Source organism: Odocoileus virginianus, chromosome 10 (genome assembly GCF_023699985.2).
Source record: "Odocoileus virginianus isolate 20LAN1187 ecotype Illinois chromosome 10, Ovbor_1.2, whole genome shotgun sequence".
NCBI classification, from domain to species: Eukaryota; Metazoa; Chordata; class Mammalia; order Artiodactyla; family Cervidae; genus Odocoileus; species Odocoileus virginianus.
In genome coordinates this window covers 22,141,039-22,157,253 of record NC_069683.1, presented here as the reverse complement: position 1 = coordinate 22,157,253, position 16,215 = coordinate 22,141,039, and the positions used below count along the sequence as shown (strand labels likewise).

Sequence of the window (16,215 nt, the reverse complement as noted above, 5' to 3'; positions counted from 1 at the left end):
GCGTAGACCTCTCCTCCAAGGGAGGGAACGAATGAACAGACAGCCAGGCAGTCTGTCTGACCCTCAAAGGACCAGGCCCATCGAGAAGACCCCTCTTCATAACTCCTCCTCCTCTGATTCCCCAGCCTTCTCTCCCTTGTACCCCTGCCCTGACATTTGCTGCGTTGACCTGGTTTTGGCACAGATGTGTGTGCCGGCTTCTGGAAGGTCAGGAGCAGGGGCTCTGCTACCAGCCCTGGGCTTGAATCCCAGTTTCATCACTAACCATGACTGTAAAATGACTTAGCATCTCAACCTCAGCTTCCTTTTCTGCAAAGCAATCAGAAGGAGATCATGTCAGTGAGGCCTCCTGTTTGGATACAGTGCATAGTAGATTCTCAACTCATGATTGCTCCTGAAACTTCCACACCTCCCCTCCACCACCGTGCTCCAGCCCCTGTGTGGGGCCTCATATCAGATTTAAGCTCCTCTTTGCTCTCTGTAGCGAACACAACGTTTTTGCACAAAGCTCAAGACGTTTGTTGAAAGGGAGTGGGCATCATGGGGACTCCCTCCTCCAGGCTGGCCACCCTCCCTCTGGCTCCATCTCTCCGCAAAAGCCCAAGCTGAACCATCCAGAACCTTTAGGCTGCTGGACTCTCAGTGTGAGAGAGATGGACGACACCCAGGCACCCATGTGAGACCGCTTGCTAGTTCATGGGGACTATGGAAACCATCCAAGGAATTCTTTCCTCCAGAGATGCTGTGTGTCCATTCACATCTCTCCCCCAGACCTCATCCTACGTCCTGAGCCCAGGCTTTGTTCTAGATTTTTCCTCTTCCTCGATTTGCACGTAGTAAACACTCACTGTCCAGTCCAGCTTCCTGCTAGGCTGGTTGTAGGGCCACCACCACCTGGTTTTCCAACTGCTAACCTCGAGTGTTTGCTTTTAACAGCAGCGGGAGAGAAGATGAATTGTTTTCAAGGGCACTTTTTTTAAAGGATGGTTCTTTAATGGGGTCCCTGCTTCTTTGAACTCTTCCGGTGCTTCTGTTTTATAGTTATCGATTTTTGTGATCATAAAAGTAATACATGGTTATTGTAAAAATGTGGGGACATTTTAGAAATGTGAGACTTGGCGCATGGAGGCACCCATGCTTCAGAGAGGACCGCTGCCGACGTCTGGCATAGATTCTTCCGTCCTGTTGGCTCCTTGGCGTTTTGTCTCCTATATCATTTTTCCCCCAAAGAAGGGCGTGAGGACCCAGCCTCTTATCTGGCACTGCTGGAGGCAGTGTTTGCTGCTGCCTGAGTTCAGAGAGTGGGCTGGCCCAAGGGCGGTGACGGAGGCCTGAGACACAGCAGCGTGTAGTAGGGAATGTCTGGGCACTGCCAATTAGGGCTTCACAGGATTGGGCTAAGCCTCAGTCTTCCTTATCTGAACAATGGGAATGATGAGAGATGTCCTAGTGTTTCAGAGGGAGATTGGGACTCAACAGTAAGATAATGGATGGGAAGACACTCAGTAAGCTCTAAATTCTATGTGTTATGACCTGGTTCTGAGAAATAATTGCTGTTACCACCAGACAACTCCTAGGGGCTCCAAACCAGTAGTCATGGTGACTTAGTCCTAAGGGTTAGTATTTTATTCTCTTGTCATTGTATATACATATTTGTGTATGTGTATATAGTCACACGTGTGTATACACATATGTGGATATGAAAAGTTGTGTCCGACTCTTTGCAACCCCATGGACTATACAGTCCATGGAATTCTCTAAGCCAGAATACTGGAGTGGGTATAGCCTTTCCCTTCTCCAGGGGATCTTCTCAACCCAGGGATCGAACCCAGGTCTCCCGCATTGCAGGCGGATTCTTTAGCAGCTGAGCCACGAGGGAAGCCCTTATGTGCATATGCATATGTGCATGTATGGACATATAAGACCATCCAGTGATGGGACCTGCTGAGAACTTCGCAGATAAGCATGGCACCCTCACTACAATGCCCATCAAGGCGCATGAGCTTTGCAGGTGATGACTGCATGTTTCAGGGCCTCCAGATCCATGGGAAGAGCCAACAGTAAACTAGAGCAGCATGGGCTGAGTGACCCAAGGCCAGTCTGTGACTGGTGAGTGCCGTCTTCTCTCCCTTTAGAGACCAGGTCCCCCCCTCCACCCTTAGTTATCCTGTCAGGGGTGGAGGGAGCACCAGCGAGGCCAGGCCTCCCTCATTTATCCTCCTGGAATCCTCTGCTGAGAGAGGCATGTGTTAGGAGTCTTCCAGGTCTGAGGGATGGGGAAAGCAGCTGAGGAAAGCAGTGACAGGTGCCAATGGGTTGGACAGCTGGAAGGCTGGGGGGTGTGCACTGGCTGGAAGAGGGCAGAAGGGAAAAAGGCTTTGACCGGACCCCACCACTCCTCAGCCCTCTGTCCTCTAATCCTCTGCCTCGCTGGGGTCTTTCATCCAATTCATGATGCTAACATGGTGCCTCAGTGGGATAGGAGGCTGGTGCCTATGGAGGAGGCTTTCCTGGGGCCTTGGGGATGCAAGCCTGGAGTGAGGTGGCCCTTGTTTGCATCCCAGCTCTTCTACATTCTAGCATCCCAGCTCTTTTACGTTCTAGCATCCCAGATCTTCTACGTTCTAGCATCCCAGTGCTTCTACGTTCTAGCATCCCAGTGCTTCTACGTTCTAGCATCCCAGATCTTCTTCGTTCTAGCATCCCAGCTCTTCTACATTCTAGCATCCCAGCGCTTCTATGTTCTAGCATCCCAGCTCTTCTACGTTCTAGCATCCCAGCTCTTCTACATTCTAGCATCCCAGTGCTTCTATGTTCTAGCATCCCAGCTCTTCTACGTTCTAGCATCCCAGCTCTTCTACGTTCTAGCATCCCAGCTCTTCTACGTTCTAGCATCCCAGATCTTCTTCGTTCTAACATCCCAGCTTTTCTACATTCTAGCATCCCAGTGCTTCTACGTTCGAGCATCCTAGCTCTTCTACGTTCTAGCATCCCAGTTCTTCTATTTTCTAGCATCCCAGCTCTTCTACGTTCTAGCATCCCAGCTCTTCTACATTCTAGCTGTGTCAGCATAGGCCATTTCCTATCTCTTTGATGCTCATATTATCTCCCACTTTAACTATGAAAAATGATCATAACTTAGGTTCAATGTTTAAGAGAATTCAAAAGGTGAACACATGTCAAGGTTGAGCATAGTTTCCAAAATGTGAGAATTTGAGAAGCAGCAGTTTTTTTTAATAATTCATGTCCAGTGCTCTCTGCCTGCCTCCATGGGCCATCGACGGAGCCTCACCCCTTCTTTGGTGATGCGAAAGGCTGGTTGAATCCAGAGTATCGACTTGAACAGAATGCAGGCCTCAGATCATCAACCTGCTGGGATTGTTGATGGTTCTGGTCCGTGACGATCCAGAGGATGTCCCACTGCCTTTGCTTTGATAGCCAAGGTCCCGCCGAGTTAGCTGTTCCTCAGGACTTGAGGTTATGAGGTCTTTTCCACTTCCCCTGTTGACACTGCAGAGGGCCCATCATGCTGAATGGAGCCCAGAGCATCTCTGGGCAGCTGGTCCAGCCAGTGCTCAGGTCTTCGGACGAGACTGGTTAGAAGGGAATTGAGGGCATATCCAAGGAAGCTGAGGCAGCAGCTGCAAATGTGAGGAGACACACTTGGAGCTCCTTGATCCATCATGGAACGTCCATTGGTACCCCTACTATGGGAGGGCATGTTGGCCATAGGCAGGATCAGGCATGAACAAAGTGAAGTTACAAGAGAAACATAGATGTAGCGAAGTTCTTCCCTTGCGCTTCAGGGCTTCATCTAAAGCTGTTCCTGCCACCTCTCTCTTCCCCCAAATTCTTTAGGAGTTTTTGACACCCACCACCCCCACCAGATCACAGCCTTTGCTGGTCTTTCTCTTGCAGCCAGGCGCCACTCCAGGGTCCGGCCCAAGGTCACGCTCCTGAACTACGCCTCCCCAATAACCCCCATCAGCCGGCCCCTGAACGAGATGGCCCTGACCCCGCTGACGGAGCAAGAGGGGGAGGCCTACCTAGAGAAGTGTGGCAGCGTCCGGCGACACACAGTGGCCAATGCCCACTCGGACATCCAGCTGCTGGCCATGGCCACCATGATGCACTCAGGCTTAGGGGAGGAGTCTGGCGGCGAGGACAAGTGCCTGCTGCTGCCGCCCAGCTTCCCGCCGCCCCACCGGCAGTGCTCCAGTGAGCCCAACATCACCGACGGCCCCGACGAGCCAGAGCAGGGGGCCACAGGCAGCCAGGAGGACTCGGAGCTGAACTGTGCTTCCCTCAGCTGAAATCCCGTCTCCCAGCACTCCCAGCTCCTGCCTGGCAACCAGGATGAGGGCAGCTGCATCCCAGAGGATTGCCTAGGGGAGCGCTTCCTCTGGGCAATGCCACCTTCTGCCTTTTCGGATGGATACAGGTTAATCTGAGTGCCCTAGGGGAAATTCCTGTCGTAAGTTTTTCCATTTTCAGGATGGTGATCCCCTCTTCGCGGCCACACAGATCTAACTGCCCAATGTCTGCCCTCTGTCTGATTCAGCTTCCCTGCTTGACTCAACCCAGATCTTCCTCTCTGGGCCTTTACTCTCAGATAGTGGACTGTCCAGTCCTCCTGACTGTATATCGCAGCCCCCCTGGCGTTCTAATAGCTGGAGGTCATCCGAACCACACACAAAGCCGGCAAGGATGTGTTGGCATGTGGAGTTCCCCTTGAGTCCTCATGATACAAAAGGTTGATGGGTGAAAAGAGAGGTACCTCTTGTCACTGTCTCGTGTGGAGTAAAAGTAGACTGCAGCCCCTCCCAAGCCTGACCAGGAATGCATCTTTCATTTCAGTTTCAGAATTACTGGCAAATGAGGGTTCTTCCTCACCTATAACCAGACCCTTTATGCTGTCTTTGGCTTTTGGCCCAGGAGAGCCACACAGCTGGAGGAGCCCCATCTTTAATTAAGCCTTAGCATTCCCTTCGCAAGGCTTTCTCCCCAGCTCAAGGAACTAACCTTCCTGGTGGAATAGCTGGTGCCTTTCTCCCTCTTTCATTTCAGAAACTGACCCCTTTGCTATCATGGGGGAGGGGCCAGCCAATACCAACCAACTAATTTGTTCCTGGATTTGACTTGAATTTTTTTTTTTAATGTACATCATTTCAAAAATAAAATTGCTTGCAAATATTTGCACATAGATCTTGCACCACTCATTTCCCATGGGGGTGGGTCTTCACACAGAAAAATAGTAAACCCCCTAAGAAAGGAGATTAGGAGTGGTTCAGGGTGAAAGCAATCCGTGGTAGGTGGGGCCCCAAGGCTACAGAGTTCTGGAAGCAGCTGGATTTGAGTGCAGTTAAGGCCTGTGTTTGTGAGTGTCATGGTTTATAGGAAAAGTTGGATTGCAGTGAGGAGACTCAGCATGCCTCGGGAGCAGAGGGCTCGAGCAAATGAGATGTCTCAGTACTCTATAGTGGGGGGAGCTAGGGGTGATGTGGGCAAGACCTTTTGGAGGAGTTGTTCATTCCCTATGATTAAAGCAGTGCCTAGAAGTGCCTGGAATGTCTAACCTTCAGGGTCTGGAAATGTTCTTTGGGTCTGCAGGCTTTGGTACTATTTATGTATAAGAAGTGAAAGCGTTAGTCACTCAGTCATGTCCGACTCTTGGCAACCCCATAGACTGTAGCCCACCAGGCTCCTCTGACAATGGAATTCTCCAGGCAAAAGTACTGGAGTGGGTAGCCATTCCCTTCTCCAGGGGATCTACCCAACCCAGGGGTTGAACCTAGGTCTCTGGCATTGCAAGCAGATTCTTTACCATCTGAGTCATATAATATCTTCTCAACACTGCTCCTTCCATCCAGGTCTGGGCTTTTTATCTCCTTTTACCTCACTGTTCTTTTTGTATTTGTCTGCTGGCCCCCTGATAACAACTCCAGAAAAAAAAAAAAGAGAAAGCCCTGAACACTTCTGGCACCTTCTAGGTATCCTGTTAGTCTTTGGAAACTTTGTTTATGAAATGTCAGAGCTGTGAGCCAGCTTGGCTTCCAATACAGCAGGAGGGAGGATGAGGACAGTCTAAGCTACCAGCAGAGGAAGAGACCGTCTAAGCTCATCTCATCCTTGACGGTATTTCCCTTCTGGGTGAAGATTTGAAATATGACCAGAGTCGTGCTTTTGATGGCTTCTGACTTGGAAATTTTGTTTAAAAAGTTGTTTCGTTTACATCCTTCTAAGAGTGATGGAAGAAAACATACACAAAGGAGACGGTCTGAGAATTTCAAACAAAAAATAATCTGTGGATGTGTTGGGTAAAGTCCACACATTCATTAACATGCATTAGCAAATGGAATATCAGTAGGTAACATATGATGATTTCTTTAACCGATGACTTCTGTCCTTATTGGCATACTTAGCACTCGGGACTAGTCTTTACTGATCCCAGCAAAGTAATGAATTATGGTTGGGTTTGCTTTTTTAGTTTACAACATGAATGATATATATGTTTTTAAATGCTTTTTCCATATACTAAATGCCCCTGATGAGGACAGCAGTCATCAGTTAAATGTGTAAGCCCTTAGTGTACTTAATTGCTAATGGATGTTAGCTAGTTCACAACTGTACCTTTGATGCCCACACCTGATATTTATACAGTAAATTCTTCACACTGTGCATAGAAAAACTGTTGATGTTTATGAGCATTCAGGCCATCAGAGCGATTGCAAGACCAACAGCTGTAGTGCTTTTAACCACTGTGCCCCCCTTCATGAGAGGAAGATTCGTTTTCATTATTTAAGCTAGGATCTTTCTGTGCCTGAGGTTTAATGACAGGAAACAATCACGACTCTTAAACTCGTAGTGAGCTCAGAAACCAAAAACCTTTCATGCTGTCTGTTTCCAAAACAGATTCAATAAACATCATTTTGTACCTTACTCTGTTCCTGGGCTGTGTGTCTTGATTGAATTTGCACGTGCGTCCATTTGCAAATTCTGAGTCTGAGCATGTCCGTTAGACCTCTGCATCCTGTCTGCACACTCCCGGTGTGAGGAACCCGCCTTCTTGGCTGCTAGGTCCCTTTTCCTGTTGCCTCCATCCCTGGGTTAGGCAGCAGCCTGACCTCAGCCGGTCTCCCTTGGGCTTTGCTTGCCATCCTCATCTGGCAAGTCATTTCCTGGAGGAACAGCCCATCTGCCGAGGAGCTTGGAAAACACCAAACAGAGTCTGCAAAGGCAAGGTCTCTTCTGAAGCCAGCTTGGTCTCTTTCCTGAGTGTTTGACCTGGAAGGAGCCTTTGTAAGAGACTTCAAAGAGGTGTATCCTGAACTGATTGAAAATCCTGGAGGAGGTCAAGGACAGTAGTCACACTTTTCAATGAGCCTTCAGAGACTGGAACAGTGAACTAAGAATGCTGAGAGGTCTGTCTCGGTAGATTTCACATCACTGGTGCACTACCTGTATTCACTCATTCAGCCACTCATCTTCCCACCAAATATTTGTGGAACTGCCACTGCATTGTAGGCACTTGTGGGTGCTGAGCATGAGGTGATGGGACAGAAAACCCATGTGCCTGCGTCTCTTGGGGCTTACCATCCAATGGGGGAAGGCGGGCAGTCAGGTGAAGACAGGCATTTCAAGTAATGAACAACACTGAATGAAATAGAATGGCACAACAGTGACTAATGGCTGATGTGTGGGTGACCGTAGACCAGATGGCTAGAGAAGGTTGCTCTAAATTTGGGATCAGCCTTAAAATCTGCTTTTGTTCCCGCTCAATGCCATAACAAATTACCATGAATGAGCGCTCGCTGGGCTTACCTGGTGGTTCAGTGATTAAGAATCCACTTGGCAATGCAGGGGACCTGGTTAGATCCCTGGTCCAGGAAGATCCCACGTGCTGTGGGCCAACTGTCTGTGTTCCCCAGCTACTGATCCCCCGTGCCTAGAACCTGTGCTCCGAAACCAGATAAGCCACCACAATGAGAGACCCACACACCGCAACAAAGGGTAGCCCCTGCTCACCACAACTAGAAAAAGCCCATGCTCAGCAACAAAGACCTACTGCAGCCAAAAACAAGGCAGCGTGCATTTATGATCTCACATTCTGTAGGCTGGAAGTCTGACCTGGGTCTCACTAGGCTAAAGATCTAGGTGTTGGCAGGGCTGCGTTCCTCTCTGGAGGCTCCAAGGGAAGAACCCATTTTCTCACATTTGCCAGCTTCCAGAGGCCACCCATATTCCTTGGCTTGTGGCCTCTTCATCTTTAACAGTAAACTCGAAACCATGGGTTGAGTCCCTCTCATGTTGCATCATGCCAGCCTCCATTCTGCTTTTGTCCACTCTTAAGACCCTTGTGATTCCACTGGGCCCACTGGGATAATCTTTGTGTCAAGATTTCCGTGGGCCTCTGATTGCCACTGCCTCTGCTGCCCCCTCTACTGATGTCTCAGGGAGGAAAGGCAAGCCTCGTGGTGTGCTCAGGACACTGAGAAGCCTGAGCTGCAGCCAGCAGATGGGTACCAGTCTCAGTGTCCAAGGAGACCAGTCTGCCTGGCCCGGGGGCCTTTAAACCTGATGTCCACTCAAAGCTGCCTCTCTTCCTCTTCTCAGACTCTTTCTAGAAAACCTCATAGGGTAGGGAGTGGGGGGTTGGGGGAACCTGGACAATGGATTTCTTATGTAGAAAAGATTTCAATTGTTTATTTATTTATTATTTAGTTTTGGCTATGCTGGGTCTTTGTTGCTGTTCAAGGACTTTCTCTAGTTGCAGAAAGTGGGGGCTCCTCTCTCGTTGCGGTGTGCAGACTTCTCATTATGGTGGCTTCTCGTTGCAGAGCACAGGCTCTAGGGCGTGCGGGTTTCAGGAGTTGTGTGCACAGGCCTAGTTGCCCTGTGGCACATGGGATCTTCCTGGATGAGGGATTGAACCCATGTCCCCTGCATCAGCAGGTGGATTCTGAACCACTGGACCACCAGAGAAACTCCTCAATGTGTTTTTTTTTTTTAATCTTTAAATATTAATAGGTTTAAATGTGGCTTTAAAAATAATATTTAATAAGTATAATCATTAGTAATCATTTAATAAATAGTACAATTAATAATTTTGTCTTTAGAATCAATATTCAATTTAAGAGACAATTTAAACTTTTTTGGGGCTTTTAAGTTCAGCTTACACATTTTATTGTTCTTTATATAGGTCTAACAGATTGTAGCAATAACTTTAGAGGAACCTTTGAATAATGCTTGGTCCTATTTACAACCTTAGCTCAGCACTTCAAATGTTTTAAATGCATTTATAAATTTAATATATTTATTTCTTTTTAAAGTACTTCAGTTTTTCTGACAGCATGCAAAATCTTCCCCAATCCTAAATTCTTATAGAAACTAATAAATTAAACTTATAAATAAATGTTATTATACTTTGAATGTTATTATACTCTACTTAAACTCAGATGTCACTATTTAAAAATTGTAAGTCTAAATTAATTACTCAATTGTGCATTTTAAAATGGAGTTATAAAAGTGACATTATAATGGGACTTACTCTCTTAAATATCACGTCTGAAATATCAAATATGCACTTTGCCTTCCTAATGTAAAAATATTAAAGCTATAGTTTTGTTTATTTTAAATCTTTCTCCACTTAAGCCTAAATCTTCCTGGTGTGTTGGTTGTTAAGCTGTTGTCTTAACTTCCAGCCTTTTATGTATTTTGGGATGCGAGCGCTGGGCCTCTGTGCATCACACGTCGGCTTTGTGAGATGGGCCCTGCTATTGGTTCTGCCAGTCGGGGGCGCTAGAGGGATCCCGGGAAGCTGGTGGAGTCACGGCTTCCTGTCTTGTCGCCATTGCACTGGCAGTTGGGTCTAGTAGCTGCAGGTACCTCCAGTTTGCAGGTTTTCCTCCCTCTTGGAACCCACCTCAACATCCTCTCCGAGAGACAGCAGCACCCTGGCTGGGCCCCCTCAGACACTGGCAGTCCAGCTCTCAGCGCCCCTCCTCCAACCCTTAACACCTCAGTCATTCCCAGTCGTTCCCTTCTGTGGGTTATCGTTGCTTCCCGTAGCTACTTCTGTGATTCCTTGGTGTCTACTCTTTGCCATTTTTTTCTTATTGGTCCAATACCTGATTAATAATCTTTCTACTAAATGCTCTCTGTTAAAATGACAAATGTGACTTTTGTCCCCTGACTAGACCCAGACCGATGAGCCAGGGTTGAAAACTACACGCCTGCTAAAGAAGACAGTAACCATCCCAGGTAACCAAGCGTAGGCATTACCAGAAACTTCCTTTCGATGTGAGACCCAGACCTGCAGACTTTCAGAATGATTCTTCTCACCCCCACCTAAGGAAACTATAGCGTTTCAAATAATTTTGGTGATTGTTCCTCAGCATTCTTTAAATTACCAGTGAAGCTGATTGACTTGATGGACTTGATTCTTGCCAGCATCCCCAAGAGACACTGGGTGTTGTTTATGATTTTTAGTCAATGACTTCATAACCTAAAAGAGCTGTAAGGCAGTTGCCTAGTTTCCCAGTCTACCTTCAGAAGTATGCCTTTCTCACAAAGTCACTCATTAAATTGGTTCTTAATTTCCTTGGTTCTGCCATACATCTAATCACCTTTGAGAAGACTACTAAGCAATGTGAATACCTTGAACCCAACTGTCTCCTGAATTCTTTCATATTCTCAGGAACACGTAATTTTTAACAAATACCTAAACTTAAGTCTGATATCAGTTATATATCTTGGAGATAGATTTGTCTGGAGTCCAAATTGTGAGGTCATTCTATTCTCTATAGACTGAACTAGGATCAAGTCAATTGCCTGCCAACAGAAACTTTTGCTGCCTACTCCAAGGCAGTTTTGAGATGGGCTCAATAAGTGGAAATAGCACATAGCTTCTGGTTCTGGCCATAGGGGAATGACTTGTATCAGATGAATCTTTCTGCCAGAATAATTATAGAAGCTAGATAAAATATATAAAGTGTTTGGAGGAATTGGTGATCACCCAGGGCAGGCAGGATCTGAACTGCTATGATCCCTCCCTAAGAGAATGGAAACAAATGAGGCAAAACTTCACATTCATCTTGTTTTTTCCAGATGGTTTTTCCCCAAGTCACTGGCAGGGGTGTGAGTAAGAAGGAGTGGTGACAGCAGCAAGCAGCAGTCTTACTGGACTGAGATCAGAGTTTAAGGCTAGAGAGTAGCTGGAACTTGAAGGAAGGGAGAATGATGGAGAGAACTAAATGGGAAACCTGCATACTCATTTCCCTCAAGCTGTTGACTGACTCCTAAGCTGAACATGGAGCTTTCCTGGTGGCTCAGCAGTAAAGAATCTGCCTGCCAGTGCAGGAGATGTGGGTTTGATCCTTGGGTTGGGAAGATAGCCTGGAGAAGAGAAGGACTATCCACACCAGTGTTCTTGCCTGGAGAATTCCATGCACAGGGGAGTCTGGTGGGCTATAGCCCACGGGGTCACAAAGAATCAGATATGACTGAGCACACACACACACACACACACACACAAGCTGAACATGCACTGAGAACTCCAGGAAACCCAGCAGAAAACAGCAGCTGGGACGCTAAAGAACAGGACAGATTTCAGCTGTTGCACAATGCTGAGGAGACCGAGGTTCAAGTCCCACCTTTTGGCTGAGGCCCAAGAAAGGCCACATTCTGGGAGTAAGGTCATGCCCAGTAGCAAGATGGTAGACTAAAATACAGTGATATCAGAAATTACATTAAATATTAATGAACTAAACACTCCAACGAAAAGACAGAGAAGGTTAGACCAGATTAAAAGATAACAATGTTCTGTTTATAAGAGACACACTTTTAATTTTTGAACAGAGAATGATTGAAACTAAAAGGTTGGAAACATACTCTGTAAATGCTAGCAAAAGAAATCTGGTGTTGCTAAGTTATAATCATGCAAATTTTGTAATGATAAGATGTCAATAAAGATATAATACAATAGATATATAAATATAATAAAATAATCATTTCTTGATCATCAACTCTATGCCATGTACCACCCTAAGTATTTTACATTCATTGTTTTGTATAATCCCCTGAGAAATTTTATGAAGAAAAGTTATCATCCTCATTGGATGAGGCAATTGAAGCTCAGAGAGACTGAGCAATTTGCCTAGGATCACAGAACCAGAAAATGAGAGAGATAAGATTCAAATGTAGTTTGGTCTGACCTCTTGCCAGAGAGCTTTTAAATCACTGCTCTGCTTTCTAAGTGCAATATTGCCTATGGTATGCTCGTTTGAACAAGCTTGGATGCAGTTGCAGAGGGTCTCTGAAAGCACAGGAGTACATTGTAACCTGAGCGGAGGATATTCTGTGGGGACTCCTGTAAGTGTAGACTGGAACCTTCCAAGAACTAAGATCCTAAGATAGTCTGTTTGACTCACACACACACTCCCGCACACACAAGCTTCTGTGTAAATGCTCTCCTCCTCTGTTACACATGATCCCTGAAAGGTACAGAGACCTTCCAGTTCATGGACTCCTGCAGTCTGATTTCTTTGAATTTCTCAGTCCAAATTCTCAAGAATCTGGTCTAGTTCAAGCATGTATCCATCCTTGATAGGCGGTTGCTAAGGCATGCCACCTCACATGGTTTCAGATGTGAGAAGTGTTAAAATACTTCCCTTGGAATTAAGAGGAGGCCTCAGCAGTGCTCAGGGTAAAGGAGAGACTTGTTTCTGAATCTACACACATGCGGGTAGTGGGAACCAGAGCAGGAAAACCCAGGTAATCCTCCCCGACTCATCTCTAGCTCTGTTCTTCCCTCAAAATGCAAAGTTGCTTGGAGGGAAGCATGGGTGGCAGGCTCATGCAGAAGAGACTGGGGGAGCCCAGAGAGAGAGTGGGGATAGAAGGGCCCATCATCGGGGTGGGAGGGAAGAATCTGAAGGGAAACCAGGAGATGAAGCATTTCCTGAAGTGCTCAGTCACAGGCTGAGGTCTCTCTGCCTTTGAGCTATGATGGGGGTGTTTTCTCTCAGGGAATATTGTCATCAGCAGCCTGTCCTCTTTCTTCCTGGCTAGGAGTAACTGGAAAAGCCTATAGAGAAGACAGGCTGATGTTTGGAGCATCATGTGCTGAGATGATGGACAGTCAGGGTGACACAGGGGCCCTAAGAGTCTTCCAAGCTTCTGGGACCCCCCCCCCCAAGAATAATTCTGTAACAAGTAATTGTAAGAACAACATTTAATATTCACTATGACCAGGTGCTAGCATAACATTCAACTCTTCCTATATTATCTCATTTAAACCTCTTAAAAATCCAATGAAGTAGACACATTATTATTCACGTTTTAAGCTGAGGTGCCCACTCCAGTATTCTTGGGCTTTCCTGGTGGCTCAGCTGGTAAAGAATCCACCTGCAATGTGGGAGACCTGGGTTCAATCCCTGAGTTGGGAAGATCCCCTGGAGAAGGGAACGGCTACCCACTCCAGTATTCTGGCCTAGAAATTTCCATGGACTATGCAGTCTATGGGGTTGCAAAGAGTTGGACACTACTGAGAGACTTTCCCTTCACTTCACTTCAAGCTGAGGCACAGAGAGGCTGAGCAACTTGTCCAAGGCCACAGAGCTAATAAGGGGCCACACCAGAACGCGAACCTAGGTGGTCCAGCTCCAGAGACCTAGCTTTGAACTTTGCTCTGATAAACTCTTCTTCCACTCTTTGGAACGTGTAACCTAAATTACTAAACCAAATAACAGTGATTGAGAAAGATGAGAGCTAGCTGGGTGGCCCCTTGGGGCCCCTGGTTTTGCCTAGGGTGTTTCACTGGAGGGAAGTTCCCTCTGTGAGGCTCCCCACCAGTGTGTGAGAGGCGCCCTGAGGCGCTTCCCCATCACGTTACTCTCAGAGCCAGTGAGCGCAGGAAGAGAAAGAGGTCCACGGGAAAACCAGGGGCCCCTCTTTATAGTTTCAGTCAGCCTCCTGCCCCTGCAGTTGCACAGACCTTTTTCTCTGCTCAGCAATACTAGCTGGTGACTTTGGACAAGTTACTTGATCTCTCTGTCCTTCCACAAAATGCAACTAATTATGCCTACCTTGCAAGTTTAGAGAAAAAAAAAAAAATATATATATATGTGTGCACACACATGTATACACTATATACTGCTTACATACACACACATGTATGAATACCAATGGCATAGAAAAGATTCAGGTTGTCTCTGGGTTAGGTAAAGTCACGGATGTTCCTAGCAGCCTTAGGTGTAATAGCTGAAAACTGGAAACCTAAATATCCATAGATTGATGAATGGTGAGACAAAATGAGATACACACACAGTGAAGTTCTACATGGCAACAAAAAAGGAGTAAAGTGCTGTCACAGGCTACATCTTGGGCAGACTTCAAAAAGTGTCAGGCTAAGTGAAAAAAGCCAGATATAAGAGACTGTTTATTGTATGATTCATTTATATGAAATGTCCAACAAAGATACACGTATAGAGATAGAAGGCAGATGAGTGATTGCCTGGGGTAGGGAATGGGAGTGGGGATTAATGATAAATGGGCATCAGTGGTCTTGTCGCAGGGATAAATATGTCCTAAAACTGATGTATGATGATGATGTATGATGATGGAAAGTTACTAAAATGTAATTATACACCTGAACTGTACACTGACATTGCATTTTTTTTCTTTTTTTTTATTGTTAAATATACATAAAATTTGCTATTTTAATCTTTTTTAGGTGTATAGATCAGTGGCATTAAGTAAACACTCACATTATTATACAATCATCACCACCATCTATCTCCAGAACATCTTCCTCTTCCCCAGTTGAAACTCTGTGCCCAATTAAGCAATTATCATTCCTCATTTCTCTCCTCTAGCCCCTGGAAGCCACCACTCTATCTTCTATCTCCTATGTTTGGCTGTTCTGGGCTCCCTGTGTACGTGGAACCATACAATATTTGTCCCTCTGTGACTGACTGATTTTGCTCCAAATAATGTCTTCAAAGTTTATCTATGTTGTGGCTTGTGTCAAAATTTCTTTCCTTTTGAAGGATGGGATATATTGCAGTGTCTGTATGTACCACATCTTGTCTATCATCCCTCAGTGGACATTTGTGTTGTTGGTGGCTCAGATGGTAAAGAATCTGCCTCTGATGCAGGAGACCTGGGTTCAATTCCTGGGTTCGGAAGATCCCCTAGAGGAGGGCATGGCAACCCACTCCAGTATTCTTGCCTGGAGAATCCAATGGACAGAGGAGTCTGGCAAGCTGCAGTTCATGGGGTTGCAAATGACTGGGCAACTAAGCACATCTTTTGACTACTGTGAATAATAGTTCTATGAATATTGCTGTATAAATATCTAGAAATTGGTGGGTTTATGCTATGTAAAACATATCTAAATAAAATTATTTTAAAAATAAAACTTGTTTTTCAAAGTTTAAAAAGCCAATAAATGATAGATACTGTTATATCAGTAACTGAGAGTGATAAAGTTGATCAAGGAAGTGAATTTTTAAAACTTAATTTAATAAAAAAGACATGGTCTTGGTTTAGATAAAGGAAAAACACAGAAAAGCACGAAGAAGAAAAAAAATCTGACTCTCACTTGAAGATACCCATTGAAAGACTATTTTACAAGAATTACCAAATTTTAATTTTATTTGAAATTAGTAGAAGGAACTGAACTGAACTGAAATGAAGAAGCTGCTGAACTCCAGATGTTTATCTAGAACAGAGATTCATTCCTTAAGTATCTCTCCAAAGGCAAAAGAAATTTATGGAAAAATATGTAGGTCGGGTTGGGACCCATGGTTTTTCAATTTCACTTCATGTCTCTTAACAGTCAAAGTTTAATCCCCCAGATGAGCAACTGTTTCATAAAAATCAGAGGATACCTCTGATGTTTTTAAAAATTAAGTACCTGAATTTTTTAGATGAAAAACAAAAGAACAATGTTGAAAAATTTAGCAAACTTCTAAGAGAAATGATTAGGGGAATGACTAGTTTGTAGGCCAAATAACTACAAAGATGACAAATCACTTACTTAAAAAGCAGGAGAAATTGATTGTAGCTAGTGTTGAAAATAAATCCAAGGAAGCGGCCCATGAATTCTGAGTATCAGTCAGTTTTCTCCTCCTTCTGAATTAACTGGTTCTTGTTTTTGAATATATCTTCTCCATCCTGAACTTTTTTTCACCCAGATGTATGGAATCCACATGC

The 16,215-nt window shown here is 45.4% G+C and overlaps 1 protein-coding gene across 12 annotated transcripts in view; it reads left to right on the top strand.

The window, feature by feature from the left end:
• Nucleotides 1-15,418, top strand: part of PRR5L (proline rich 5 like) — a 160,501-nt gene extending 145,083 nt beyond the window's left edge. For 10 of the 12 annotated variants that reach the window (XM_070473171.1, XM_020904975.2, XM_070473163.1 and 7 more), the window contains one exon: nucleotides 3,919-6,939. In XM_070473171.1, coding sequence (XP_070329272.1) covers nucleotides 3,919-4,313 — 395 coding nt within the window. In that variant the 3' untranslated portion in view covers nucleotides 4,314-6,939. Of the gene's footprint in view, nucleotides 1-3,918; nucleotides 6,940-10,196 lie in introns of those variants that run through there. The other 2 variants (XM_070473173.1, XM_020904977.2) reach the window with 2 other exon arrangements.
• The last annotated feature ends 797 nt before the right edge of the window (nucleotides 15,419-16,215 follow it).